The 14,717-nt window shown below is 36.4% G+C and overlaps 1 protein-coding gene across 1 annotated transcript; it reads left to right on the plus strand.

Annotated features, from left to right (window-relative positions):
* The first annotated feature begins 9,419 nt into the window (after positions 1 to 9,419).
* On the plus strand, positions 9,420 to 10,917 carry LOC138883570 (secreted RxLR effector protein 161-like). Its single transcript, XM_070164265.1, has 2 exons — positions 9,420 to 9,477; positions 10,277 to 10,917. The coding sequence occupies exons 1-2, from the start codon at positions 9,420 to 9,422 to the stop codon at positions 10,915 to 10,917; spliced, it is 699 nt and encodes a 232-aa protein (XP_070020366.1).
* The last annotated feature ends 3,800 nt before the right edge of the window (positions 10,918 to 14,717 follow it).

Raw genomic sequence — 14,717 nt, forward strand, 5'->3', positions numbered from 1 at the left:
TAAATTACAGTATAAAATTTATTTATTGTTAACCACTTTGTTAGAGTGTAAAAAACCAAATCCCTCAATATGTTTAAATAAATCCAAAATAAAAAGAGACTACCTTGGGGCATAATGCCAACTACAAACGTGAGAAACTTAGTTAGGGTGGGATTAATTTATATAATAAATTAAGGAAAAATTTACTAATAAGTAAAGTTTTCGTTGAAAAGTCTAAAAATTAGAAAAATAATTAGATAATTATTCCTAAAATTATGAAATTAATTAAATAAATATTTCAAATATTAAAGAAATAATTAAATGACTATTTTGTCTAGTGAAGGGTAAAAAAAAACTACATTTCGCTGACAGCTTGTTTGGATGGTTGTTATGTATCGCTTCATAATGTATCATATAGTATTTTATTGTATTGTACTATATCTTTTTTATATATACAATGTTTGGATAGATTGTATTATTTGTCATCGTTTCACGATGACATGCACCAACAATATAAAGAATAAACTTGCAACATTATATAAAAAAGTAAGTTACGAGATAGAATTATTATATAAAAAGATAGGGTAAAGGATAAAATAGGATTAATCAATAGTAAGGAAGGGTAAGATGAGAGAAGAAAATAAGATAACGACGCGACCACACCAAATCGATCATTCCATAAAGTGACACTTTTCATTGTTACGTAACAAAAAATTTAACAGTACGATATAATAAAATTTAGGTAACAATCGAAACAAACATTATATATAAAATAACAATATAATACAAGAAGTAACAACCATCCAAACAACATGCAAATTAAGGATATAGATAATATCCTCTCGCAACAAGGAGACTCGATGTGGTCTTCTTGACGCACGTCAGTGGAAAAAACATAAATCGGTCTGATTACATATAGCCCATAGCAACAGATGAACAAAGCAATCCTCTACTTTTTTCATTCTATAAATTTAAGAATGTTTTAAATAATTTTTAAAACTTACTTAAATGACCTTTATTTGTAGCAAAATGATCAAGTATATAGAAGACAGTCAGAGCAACTCCAATCTATTAAATTAAAAAAAATGGATGCAATTTATGTAAATAATTTTCTCTCCAACATCTTAACAATTGCTTCTAGTCGCTTGCTTTGACGAACATAAAATATTAACTTACACCACTCATTGGACTTGAAAGAGAAATTGCATGCCTTTCACTTCCTCCTTACTGATGCTATATTAAATAACTCAATCTAACATTCCAAGTGAATGCCCGGTCCTAGACAATCATGGTTTGTAAGGAAGGTATTTGATATTAGAGAATGACCTTAGCAATATTACAAGGGGTTGGGGGGAGGGAATATACATCTCAGGACTTCTATAAATATTGGGATTGCCTAATTATGTAAAATGGCTAGTTAGTTATAAAGTGGTTAATTAGCTGTAAAGTGGTTAGTTAGATGCAAACTAGCTAAGCCAGACATTTAGTTAATTAGATAGGATAGTGTGTATATATATTTATTACAGGTATCAATAATAGGTGAGAGTTTTATTTTCCACTTTTTTTTCTCCTTCTTCTCGAATGCTCTCTCTCTCTTACTTCGACCTCCATTGTTGTTCAAGCCAAGCTTGAGCCAGCCTTTACTTTGAGCAATTAACATGGTATCAGAGCCTAGTCATTACAATATATCATCTCTCGATTATCCATTTCTCCTTTGTGTTCGTCGATTTTGCCTTTTCCCCCAATTCAATCGATTTTTTAGAGCAGTTTCATTTTTGCCCTAATTGATTGTCTGAGAAGGGGCTTTTTCTCCCAAAGTGTGATAACATAATTAATCTCAATCACTCATGGCCGTTGATGATTTGAGTGATGTGGCTAGCACAGATATGCACATCGGAGTTCCAGGAAATTCCGGAATCGATCCAGGTGATCCCTTGTATCTGCACCCGTCGGATAATCCCGGTGCTATGCTTGTTTCCATTCCTTTCAGTGGTGTTGGTTATTGTTTATGGAGGTGTAGTGTATTGCGAGGCTTGTTAGTGAAAAACAAGCTAGGGATTATAAATGGTGAATGCAAGCGTCCGGAACCTCACTCACCCACATTTCATCAATGAGAGCGATGTGATGATATGATGACTTCATGGATTCTTAATTCCTTGTCGAAGGAAATCGCAGATAGTGTTGAATATGCAAATGATGATATGGAGCTGTGGATTGAGAAAGAAGATCAGTTTGAGCAGACAAATGGAGCTTGACTGTACCAAATCCAAAAGGAAATAAACGATATATCTTAGGGAACTCTTGATATTACCAATTACTACACCAAATTGAAGAAACTTTGGGAATAATTGAGCACCTTGAGTAAAAAAGTCTCAATGCAGTTGCAACTGTACTTGTGGCACGAAGGAAAATTTCTACAAAGCTGAGCAGGACAGGCGAATAATACAATTCCTCATGGGGTTGAATGAAACCTACATTATGATTCGAGGAAGCATCCTCATGATGAATCCATTACCAAGCTTAGTTCAAGCTTTTTCTCTCCTAATACAAGATGAAAAGTAGAGGGAAATCAAGTCACACACTCAGCTGTTTATCAAATCAACTTCTATGAATGCTGCTAGTTCTAGGTCCAATACTTATAGGACCAACTATTCGCCCAATAACACCAACTATGGTGGACAAGGAAGGGGAAGACCTATATGTGATTACTACAGAAAGCCAAGGCATATTAAGGAAAAATGTTTCAAATTACATGGCTACCCCGAGAGTTCTGGATATCCCCGCAATCAAAATCAAAAGCCAAACCAAAACTCCAACCAAAATTAGGGATTCAATCGGAACCAGAAGTATAACAAGAGAAAGAGAATAGTGGCAAATGTACATGAAAATCAGTCCTCTCACATGTTATCCAACAAGGGAGAAGAACAAAATGATTTGAATGAAGACCAGAACATCAGCCTGTCAAAGAAGCAATATGGGCAAATCATGAATCTACTCCAAACTTTCAAGCAGGGAATGGAGGAGAGAATGCAGGTGCCACCAATCTTATCGATAGGGTTGTGAACTTTATAGGTATAATAGTCTGTACTTCCTCTATAGATTTTGGTAAATTTTCGTGTCAATGTCTCAAAAACAAGACTGATTCCTGGATATTAGACTTAGGGGCCTCAAATCACATGACCTTCAATAAGTCCTTATTAACCAATATTGTAACACTGCCCTATCCACTCTTAATAGTCCTACCAAATGGATATAAAGTGAGAGTAACAAAAATTGGTAGTATAACACTTGTTCCTGATATCACTTTACACAAAGTAATATTTGTACCTCCTTTCAAATACAACCTAATTTCTATGCATGGCCTAACCAGTGTTAATCCCAGAAGCATAACAGTCTTCACTGACAATCTTTGTATTCTGCACGCCCCTTCAATTAAGAGGCCTCTGGAGATTGGTAAGGCTTGTGATGGGATGTACCTTCTTTGCACAAAATGTCTGAAAAAGGTACTCAGGTTCTGTTGTTAGCAACTTAGTTTCTTGCATTGGTAATCTCATTGCACACATAACTCACACTGTCACATTGATTCATCTGTACGTAGTTCATTATCCACAAATAAGTGTGTATCTCATCCACCTGTATGTTCATGTTTGAATAATAAAAACCTTAGTCTGAATTCTTGTGTATCGCCTGATCACGGTGTAAATGTTCTATGGCATAATAGACTTGGGCATGTACCCTTTGTCAAAATAAGAGGGACTTCCTCTATCCCCATCTCCTTTCCTTCAAAGCAACTCTTTCTTTGTTCTATTTGTCCAATGGCCAGGTAGGGAAGACTACTATTTCCCCATAAAACAAACTTTTCCACAAAAATCTTCTAGCTACTACACATAGACATATGGGGACCTTATCATGTGGCAACACATGACAACTACAATTACTTCCTTACACTGGTGGATGATTACAGTAAGTCCACTTGGACTAACCTTCTCACATACAAAAGTAATGCCTTACAAGTCATAAAGACATTTACTTCTATGGTTGAAACCCAGTTTAATACAAAAAGTTAAAATAATAAGATCAGACAATGGCTTGAGTTCACAAGTATAGAGGCAAGTATGTTTTTCCAATCCAAAGGCATCATTCACCAAAAGACTTGCCCTTCTATACCTCAACATAATGTGATAGTAGAAAGAAAACATAAATATCTCCTGAAAACTGCCAGGGCACTCCTATTCCAATCAATGTTACTTGTAAAATACTGAGGTGAATGCATCTTATGTGCAACCTACATCATAAATAGATCACCCTCTTCCTAGAGTTATCCTAAATCCCTATTTGAATTACTTCACAGGAGAAAACCAACATACTCTCACATGAGAAGTTTTGGATGTCTGTGTTATCCTTCTGCACCAAAAGTGAATAGAGACAAATTTGAACCTAGAACATACCCACACATATTCATTGGTTATCTCTATGGTGTCAAAGGGTACAAGGTCTTAAGTCTTGCCACTAAGAAGATATCTGCTTCTAAAGATGTTGTCTTCATTGAGAATGTGTTTCCTTTTGCTATATCACCTGAAAACACTTCATTTCATTCTATTCTTAATTCTGTTCCATTCATTGATTATATTCAAAAAGGCACTGAACTTGCTTATGATAGTGATAATGGCATCGGTGTTTACACATAGCCAATCCCAACACCTTGATTTCAACACCAGTTCACCAACTATGAATTCCTCCAGTCCTTTACCACAACCTGAAATACCTCAATCTTCAAGCCACACTTCATCACCAATAGTCTATCAGTATATTAAAACACATCTTGCCTTAAGGAAATCACAAAGACCACATAGGACACATGTATATTTACAAGACTACCTACACTCACTCCCTAAGCTAAGATCATCACCATCTGTTGCTCACAGCAACTCTGATGTACCTTTCTCCCTTAATGCCCTATTCTCTAACAATCATCAGATAATCTCTGATGTCTTAAATCCTGAGAGTCAAAGTCTTGTGACAAACATCTGCAGTGACAATGAACCCTCATAATATGAGGAGGCAGCTATGAATCCACCTTGGTAAACAACTATGAACCAATAGTTTGAAGCATTGCATGCCAACCACACGTGGGACTTAGTTCCCTTACCTGCTGGAAAGAAAGCCATATGATGTATGTGGGTGTACAAAATAAAACATAAAGCAGATGGTAGTATAGAAAGACTCAAAGCTAGGTTGGTTGTAAAGGGATATACCCAACAGGCTCGAATTGATTACGCAGAAACATTCTCCCCAGTAGTCAAGATGACAACTGTGAGGTCCCTAATAACCATCGCAATCAAGAAATGGTGGTACACATCACAATTAGATGTAAACAATGCATTCTTACATGGGGATCTAAATGAGGAAGTGTACATGGAGCTCCCACAGGTCCTAACAGTAAGCAACTCAGGCTTGGCTTGCAAACTCAACAAATCTCTTTATGGCCTGAAACAGGCAAGCAGGCAGTGGTATGCTAAACTAACTGAGGCTTTATGCTCAAGGGGTTATGCACATTCAATGTATGACTATTCTTTATTTTACAAGAAAACTAATCATTCATCTGTTTATATAGCAGTATATGTCGATGACATTGTAGTTACAAGAACTGACACTATGGAGATTTCAGAGTTAAAAACATTCTTAAACAATAGCTTCAGAATATAGGATCTGGGGAGGCTACATTACTTCTTGGTGTCGCACCTCCTTCTTTCCCTCCGCGGAGAGAGGTCCAGGTTCCGACGTTTATGGGGGGTGATAACTCATTTTCTTTTGGGAATTGGGCATTTGAAGAGTCACCACCTAACGAGTTATGGTGCGTTAGGACACCTAGAGCAATTAACTCATGTAACTAGTTTGCATTACCAGAGATTTAGGGTAATGGCTCGAAATAACCTCGAGGGGAAGGTGTTAGGCACCCCTCTTGGTCCACAAATGTGGGTCCCGACCAAACTTATATTCACCAATTAGTCTATATAAATAAACAGTTGAATCAAATAGGTTGCAAGTAAAGCACGTTGGATAACTCAAGTAATAAGATAAAGATTTTTGAACAAGTTGTAAAACAAAGGTTTTAAATAGAAAAAGGAATTTTGGTAAAGGAGGAGTCCTAGGTTGGTTAGCCTATAGGATCACACCACACAATGTCCGATAAACACTCCTCGATGAGGGGCTACACATGACATTAGCGCGTAGTCATCATATCCCATATCTACCCTTCCCCATCTCCTTAGTGATCATGCAAAGCGAGTGTTGGTCAGACAGACCCTGATACCCGTCCCTTCTTAATGGTCCTGGAGGGATTTAGGACCTCTACCTATAGGTGGTTCTAGACAGACCCCTAAGGTTTCAAAGGTGAAAATTCTAAGGTGATAGGCAAAACAATTCGGACTTTTAGCACATAAGATAAAAGGGAGCAATTAGAGGCTCAAAGTTTCCTCCTCAAACAAGGCACATAAACAACACGACTCAAGCACAATTAAGGGCTTTTATTAAACAGTATCCTAAGGCAAGATGTCTAGGCGAATACGCAGAAGATAAGCAATTTATTTTTATAAACTCAAAAGTAATGACCCTAACAATTGCCTATTGATTTTTAAAGCTTGTTAAGATCAGAAGAACATTAAGTCACAGAAAACAGTTTCAGAATTGCAAGTTTTGAAAAACACCCTAAAGGCTTGCCTACGCAGAACACTGATAACTACGTCTTATAGTGAAACAAGGCAAGTTTTAAGACGGGCTTTTAATACCTATATGCATGTTGTCTAATGATAAAATGAGGCATTTTTGAAAGCACTCGTTTCAGGAAATATACCACTTAATTAAACCAATTCAGAAGTGAACTAAACATTAACCGGATTGAGTTATTTAAACTAAACTTAGGCTAGATCCATAGGCAGTATTTGATATTGTTCCCTATAGGCATGATATCTAAGTTTAATACTGATTTTAAAGGCTTGCAGGCATGGAAACATACATAAACACCTGTTGTAACAGAATTTGGATTAAATCCTATAGGCATGGCATCTATTTGTGAAGCTGATTTTAAGACTTGCAGACATGATTTCTATTACGGAATTATTTGAAACCTATAGGCATGATTTCTAATATGGTGAGATAAACATGACAAGATGTAAAGTCCTATAAGCATGATTTCTACTTGGTAAGGCAATCAGATTAAAATGCAAAGTCCTATAAGCATGATTTCTACCCGTATTACCCCATAAACATGTAGCTACTATACCTTTCACTAATTACCCCAATATTTGTTTACAAGTTATTACAGGCCATATGAATGAATTACATAAGTAGATAAGAAAATAAGAAGTTATTCTATAGGGAGCCTTCAATTAGGCCCAGGTTTCCAAAGCCTCCAATAGCCTCAAATGCCTCAATTCCATAGACAAAGTCATAGTCTAGGTGCATCAAAGTTCCCTAAGAATCTCAAGTATCCCGGGCAGTGCTTACACCTAGACTTGGTAACCAAAATTGAATAAGTGCAGTGTGAAAAGGCCAGCCTCAGTATGCCAGAATTCAGAGGGTTCTCAAGAGGATCCCAAGGCAGTACACATACTGGAGGGGGCAGAACTTATTGACTTAGGAGTAGAGTAAAAAGTGACTGACACAAGTTGAAAGGTTTGATTGGAAAAACTGTATTAAAAGGAAGTTTGTTTGAAAATAATTTAGTAAAGCAACAGAGACAGTTTGAAAAGAGATTGGAGTAGTGAACAATAGTCCAAACACAACACCTTTAAGACAGGTTCATACACAACCAGGAGTCACAGAACCAAAGCAAGTTCAGCAGTCACAAACAGGGGTCAAGGGATTTGGGATACATAGAGTACAGGATTATAAACACATAACAAGTAGAGGTACTTGGTACAGACATGCTCAGAAACAATTGATCAGACATAGAGGGGATAATATGTTTGCACTGATCCTAAGGAAGGGGAATTCAAAATATGGTAATCATGCAAGCATATTAACTGCAGGTTTCACAACAAAACCATAAGTAAAAGCAAACTAGAAACAGGATGAACTGAAGCAATAAAAGAACCATATTGTTTTTGGAACTTGAACTGAAATTAGAACATACCAGTAAAGAAGACAGTAAACAAAGTGAAGGAGCAGGAGAACACAATAGTTAACCTTGGCTTGCAGCCGACTAACTCAAAATAGTAGCAAATAGCACAAAAGAGAGAGAGCATAAAGTTTAAGTGAGAGAGAGAGAGCTTTTGAACCAAGAGTGTTCGTATCTTTGTGCTAATAAGAGAGTATGTATATATAGTTTGAAAGTAGGTAGCAAATAAGGTAAAAATCAAAGTTCATCAGTAATTATGGGGACTCAGAATCAATCAGTCACGAAATCAAGGTAAGTACTCCCTTTAATTGAGGAGTCAACTTCAAACGGTAATAAACATGTGGCAAATAAGGAAGGAAATCGTATAAGGCTGAGCATAACAAATAAAGAAATATTTTCTGCATAGTACAAGTACACAACACGTAATAGAGGCTAGGTTCAACATGTTTCAATCAAGGAAAAGACTTAAGAAATCAATTAATAGTATAATTGACCGTAGAATAAGGTCAGAAAATATTTTACAAAGTTAAAAATCAGTAGAGATATCATGCGAAATCAGTGAAAGATCAATCACAAAGACTCAATGATTCAAAAGTAGAAAATAACACTGATTTAGCACAGCTTTATAAGAACAAGCACATAGTAAGAAAAAACCAGAACTCTAAGAGGTCGAGTAGGACCAAAAATCATATACGAGTTAGGGATTCATGTAGAGCATAGTCTGAATTAGTAGAACAAGTATGATACAGGTAGGAGAAGTGAAGAGTGAGAAACATTGGTAAACAAAATAGGGTAAAATCACATAATAGGGAGGGATAGCCATAATTAGGAACCTTAACAAGCAATCATAGTGTAAAATCACAGAATCACAGAAACATATAGATTAACTAAACACGTTATCAAAACAAAACTCAGAAACCCTAGATTAGAACTAAGAAATTAGAGTTTTGAACATAGGCAAGTTGAAGAGGTAGTAAAATCATAGAATCAGTCAAAATATGAAAGAGATAGAAGCTTAAACATAAAGAATCGGTTTAAGCAAAGTTTTAGAAGAAGTTTCGAAAACCCTAATTTGAGAAGAAGGCAAAAATACTTTGAAACTGATGATTTTTGTAAAGAGTTACAAGGATAGTGTAAAACATCAAAGAAACAGACTCAAATCGTTTAAAAATTGTACAAATCTAAGAGATGTAAGCAAAAAATTAGGGTTTCAGAAGAAACCCAAGTAGAGATGAAAGAACCTGTCAAAAATCTCAAGGGTCGTAACAAGTACAACATGATTTCGCTTGGAATCATACTGAAGTAGCCAAGAAAAGATTAGATGGCAAACCCTATATGCAAATTAGCGTGGCCCAAGGCCCTTGAAGGCCTCAGAGAAGGTGAGCATGACAATAGAGGAGCCATTGGAGGCTTAGGAGTTGAAGGGTGGTCACCGGAGAAGGGAGGCGGCGGTTGAAGGAACTAGGGTTAGGTTGAGGGGTTGAGAGAGGAGAGGAGATGAGAGAATACACATGCGGAAGATTTGAGAAATGAGATAGGGTTAGGGGGTCGTTTGGGATAAAAAAGGAAAGAACTCATGAGAGCCGTTGATCTTTTAGATTAACAACCAGGATTTAGTGGGCCTTGGGTCGGGTAGGCGGGTTTAGGGCTTGGGTCGGGTGTTTTTAATCCGAAATTGGGTTGGGGTTGGGTTTAAATTGGGATACAATTGAAATGCAGATCTGGCTATATTTTAAATAGCCAATTTTCCTATATAATTTATAATAAATGATAAAATATTTCTAAAAACTAATTTCAGGTACTAAAATGGTTTAAAATATATATATTTAACATTTTAAAAATGTAGAAGGTCGATTTTATGCATATAAATGTAATTATACATTAAATGGGCTAATATTGCAGTTATATGCAATTTAGTTTTAAAAATACCAAATGCAATTATAAAAATCCATAAAAAATATTTTAATCACATCTTGGCATAAATATAGAAATCAAATGACTAAATCACCACAACAATAATTTGAGGGATAATTATTGGGGATTTTATGAATAAAAGGGAAGGAAATAAATCAATTTAAATACTTAAAATTATGGGAAAAATTATAAAAACCGTGTGCATGCTTATATATGCATATATATGTTATTTTGAAGGTATCTATACATATTTAAAATATATAGAAAAAATTGGGTATCAACACTTGGGACTGGAGGTTTTCTACAAAGATGATGGTGTAATAATATCCCAGAGAAAGTTCACTCTTGACCTGTTGAAAGAATACCAGTGCATGGATCACATCAGTTTCAATTCTCCAATGGACCCCACGGTGAAACTTAAAGCTAAGGAAGGAGAAACATTAACAGAACCCACTTACTACATAAAATTGATAGGGAAGTTCAATTTCCTCACCAATACTAGACTAGATATAGATTACAGTGTGCAACACTTAAGCCAATTCGTGGATGACCCTAGAGAACCTTATCTAAAAGCAGTCTTTCATCTGCTCAGATACTTAAAGAGGGATCCCACCTTGGGCATATTCTTGTCTAAGGATCAAGATTACACAATCAGAGCCTATTGTGACTCTGATTGGGCAACATGCCCAGACTCTAGAAAATCTGTATTGATGGGCAGTAGTCCAGTTATTTGGAAGTCCAAGAAGCAGGACACTATCTCCCTATCCTCTGTAGAAGCAGAATACAGAGCCTTAAGTAATATAGTAGGAGAACTGGTGTGGCTTAGTAGATTGTTTGAAGAACTCACATCACCTTTTCCTAAACCCATTGCAGTATTTGTTGCAGTCAGCCTGCCATGCACATAGCTAGAAATCTTGTATTCCATGAGATAACCAAACATATAGAAGTCGACTGCCATTTTGTAAGAAACAAGCTACATGAGGGGTTGATTTCACTACACCATGTGGGGACTACAGATCAACTTGCAGATGTTCTAACAAAGGCCCTCACATGAGTCAAGCATTTAACAGCTTTGTACAAGTTGGCAGTGTTTTCCACACAACCAACTTGAGGGGGGGGGAGGTATTGAGATTGCCTAATTATGTAAAGTGGCTAGTTATGTCACGCCCCGAACCTGGGGGGCGAGACCGCACCTAGTGCCTCACCTATTCTTGCTTACCAACTTGCGACTAAGGGACTCTGAAAATATAATGTCATACTTTGGCCATGGGACACATTGAAAGACAATTGTAAATGCTGACTAAACATTAATATGATGCTGGACTGACAAGGCCTCATAACTACTATAGCTGGCAAACCAACAAAATATACATGAAAGGCCTACAAGCCCAACATACTGCACTAACTGACAGGATATGTCTACAAGCCTCTACTAACAAATATACTGTAATCGGAATAGGGCCACAGTCTACTCATAATATATATACATATATATACAAGATGTACATAAAGATCTAGACCCGTCAACTCCGAAGGGCATGGAGCTTATAGATCAAGCTGAACTCGGGCAGCACCTAATAAGGACGTCTACCCATCTGTCTATTTGAACTTGCATGAATGAAATACAGCGCCCCCAGAAAAGGGTCGTCAGTATGAAATAATGTACCGAGTATGTAAGGCAATAAACTGAAAGTTGAACTGAACTGATAATATAACAACTGAAAGCAACTCGAAGTCAAGGATAATCTGAAGATATGTTTATCTGCTGATACTAACTCAACTCTCTCAATATAGTAAGTAAAATAGTTGTCCGACCTTATAAGGCCCGGTATATATATAACTGCACTGTCGTAGTAGGCTCACTTATAGGCGCTCGGCCATACTAGGCTCTGTATCTCAGCCAACTAGGCTCGCTCATAGGTGCTCTCCCATAGTAGGATCGGTATATAACTTACCATCTGATTAGAGGTTGTCCAATAGGGGCCTGCCCATCGATTATAGCTCGATGATAATGAAAATACTATAATACTGTATATATAGACTTTCTACTCTCTTGACTGGAAAAAGGAAATACTCCATTGAATATGAAGTCCCAATACAGAGAATATTGTAACTTACAAGACTAGGAAAGTATACATAAATTCCGGGACATGAATATTTCTTTATGCCTCGTTATCAAACTTGTGTAATTACGAGATAATGCAAAATGAAGGAAGATCTTAGCCTTAACATACCTAAATTTTACGAAAACACGTAATGGAGGATCGAGTAAGGAAAAATCCGTATGATATTCTTGAGAAAGATTGTACCGGGCCTTCTTTGAATTAGAATTTCACATACCTTGTAATATTTCAGAGAATCTCATGTTAGTCATTGTTATTTCTCTCTTAATAATGTTGGAATGTCATTTTACTTAGTCTTAGAAAAATTCCATATGTTACTAATAGATAGACTAAATATCTATACATGTAAACAAGATTGCCTTTTGCCTTATGAATCATTTTATGCATTTTTCCACTTTGGCTTAGTCTATGCCATGTGGCAATTTCCAAAAGACACTTTTCTACTTAATATTATAATTGTCTCCACAATTGATCAATTATCCACATAATTAAGAATTATCTTAAATTACTTAGAATACTACTCACTTTTGACACACTTTATACACCTTACTATCATGGTCATGTGGTACCTTGTATGGTACTAGTCCATAAGTAACGGGTATTTTAGCTCGGGTCGTATTTTATCCCAAAATATCAAACTTCAACGAAATTTTATTTTCTTCGATTTGCTTACCCTCTCATCTTCACGAATTTATTCATCACTTGTTTGAAATAGCATAATAATTATAATCTCCAAATAATCTTGTCCTTGAACTGAAGTTAATTATCTTATGACAATTTCACGTATAATACTACAGGGTATAACATCGTCGTAATATAATACTGCAGGGTGTAATATCAACGTAATACTGCGGGGTATAACATCATTCCCCCCTTTGGAACATTCGTCCTCGAATGTTGACTGATGCACTCATCATTCTCATAATCCATAGCTCTTGCGAATACTTTTAATATTCTCCTATCTATTTAGGCAACCGTTCTTTGAATAAATCCAAAGGCTAGGACATCCCCCCTTTAAGCCCCTTTCTCACACCACGGCTTGTAGTCGGAATCCTTCTAATATTGTAACTGTTGCTACCTTCTATCATGTATCTTGTATGACTCTAACTTTGTACGTGCGCCTATAAGACGCTTCTATCCTCTTTCTTCCAATTCTTAGCCAGTCTCTAGGCCTCACTTTGTGAACACATACAAAATTATGTCAAGTTATCCCTCTAGGTGTCATTAGCTTTACTACACCTAAGTAGGTCATACTATACCATACCTCTTACTTCGATTTATTATTACTAAGGTCTGCGACCACACTCCAGGTTACTCTTGTTGCTTATCCTATATGCATAAATCTAAGTCTTTTAACGCTTCTTCATTTCTGCTCATTCTAAGACTGGTGTCATAATCTCATCTCGTACTTTGTATCTTTTACCCATCCATTATAGATTCACCTTAATGTTGATCTACAATCTTCCATTGATAAATGCTACTAGTCATAGACTCCTTTGAGCTTATTCAAGCTATGCTAATCTTTACTTAATTTAGAGAACCCATCGGCTCTCTCTCATTTTCGTGGGCTTAGTACCGATGGTTTATCTATTCTTGTCACCTTCTCACTCGCCCTTTCTTATCCCTACTCCTGTCTCCCTACAATCTGGTCGCTCTGCCATACTTTAGCTTGCGACCCATACATATCAATTTTTACTACTCACAGCCTTCCTTCAACTTCTTGCACCATTGATTTTCTTGTGTTATCCTGGAACATCAAGTGAGACATCATATCGTCTCTAACTCTTCTTTTACTTTCTTAACTAGACCTCTCGATACCTAGAAACCATAGGCTGTAAGATATGCCACTGATGATGCCGCTATCATTCCTGTTTATTGAATCCCCGCGCTTCTAGCCTTCTATCCGAAGTATGGACTATTAATAACCTTATGTATTTGAGTATCTTTTACGTCATTCACCTTTACCTTACTTACTTTAAAGTCTCACATCACATCTTCTATCGACTTCATGACTTCCCTTCCATATGGGTATAATTCACATCCACAAGTTGAACTTCTATTATAATACTTGCACCTTTTTACATGATTAGATGAGAGCTTTATACTGACTTCTTATGAGGCTGGTATTCTTCTAACTACACCTTTGATATTAAGAGTGACTCTGCCATGTTCTCAATCACTATGTTCATAATTTTCTGGGTTCAATAATCAAACTCCTAATTTACTTAGTTGATGTAACTCTTTAGTTTCCTCTTTCCTCTGATCAACCTTTATGTAGGCTTAAGCTATATGCCGATCTGCGGCTCATGGTGTTAGTTATTACTTTTAGCCTTTCATGGCACTATGGAATATCCGTGATACAATTCTTTTAACAATTCTACCCTTTGTTTATGACCCGAGCTCAATTCTTCCTTTTAACTTATACCGGAACCTTCTACGGCTGTATGATTGTCAATATATATGCTGTATAGATAATGCTCCAAACTCTTAAGTGCGTTTATAATGTAACCAACTCTGGTTCATCGATCGAATAATTCCTTTCGTTCTATCTTAGCTTTCTTTAAATGTAAGCTATTACTTTT

The sequence above is a fragment of the Nicotiana sylvestris genome, chromosome 12, assembly GCF_000393655.2.
Source record: "Nicotiana sylvestris chromosome 12, ASM39365v2, whole genome shotgun sequence".
Lineage (NCBI taxonomy): Eukaryota > Viridiplantae > Streptophyta > Magnoliopsida > Solanales > Solanaceae > Nicotiana > Nicotiana sylvestris.

Bases quoted from the DNA above. Each gene is read 5' to 3' on its own strand.
- LOC138883570 (XM_070164265.1), top strand. From the start codon at position 9,420: ATGGCAAACCCTATATGCAAATTAGCGTGGCCCAAGGCCCTTGAAGGC. The intron at 9,478-10,276 runs GTGAGCATGACA...TAAAATATATAG, and splicing joins CCTTGAAGGCCTCAGAGAAG to AAAAAATTGGGTATCAACAC.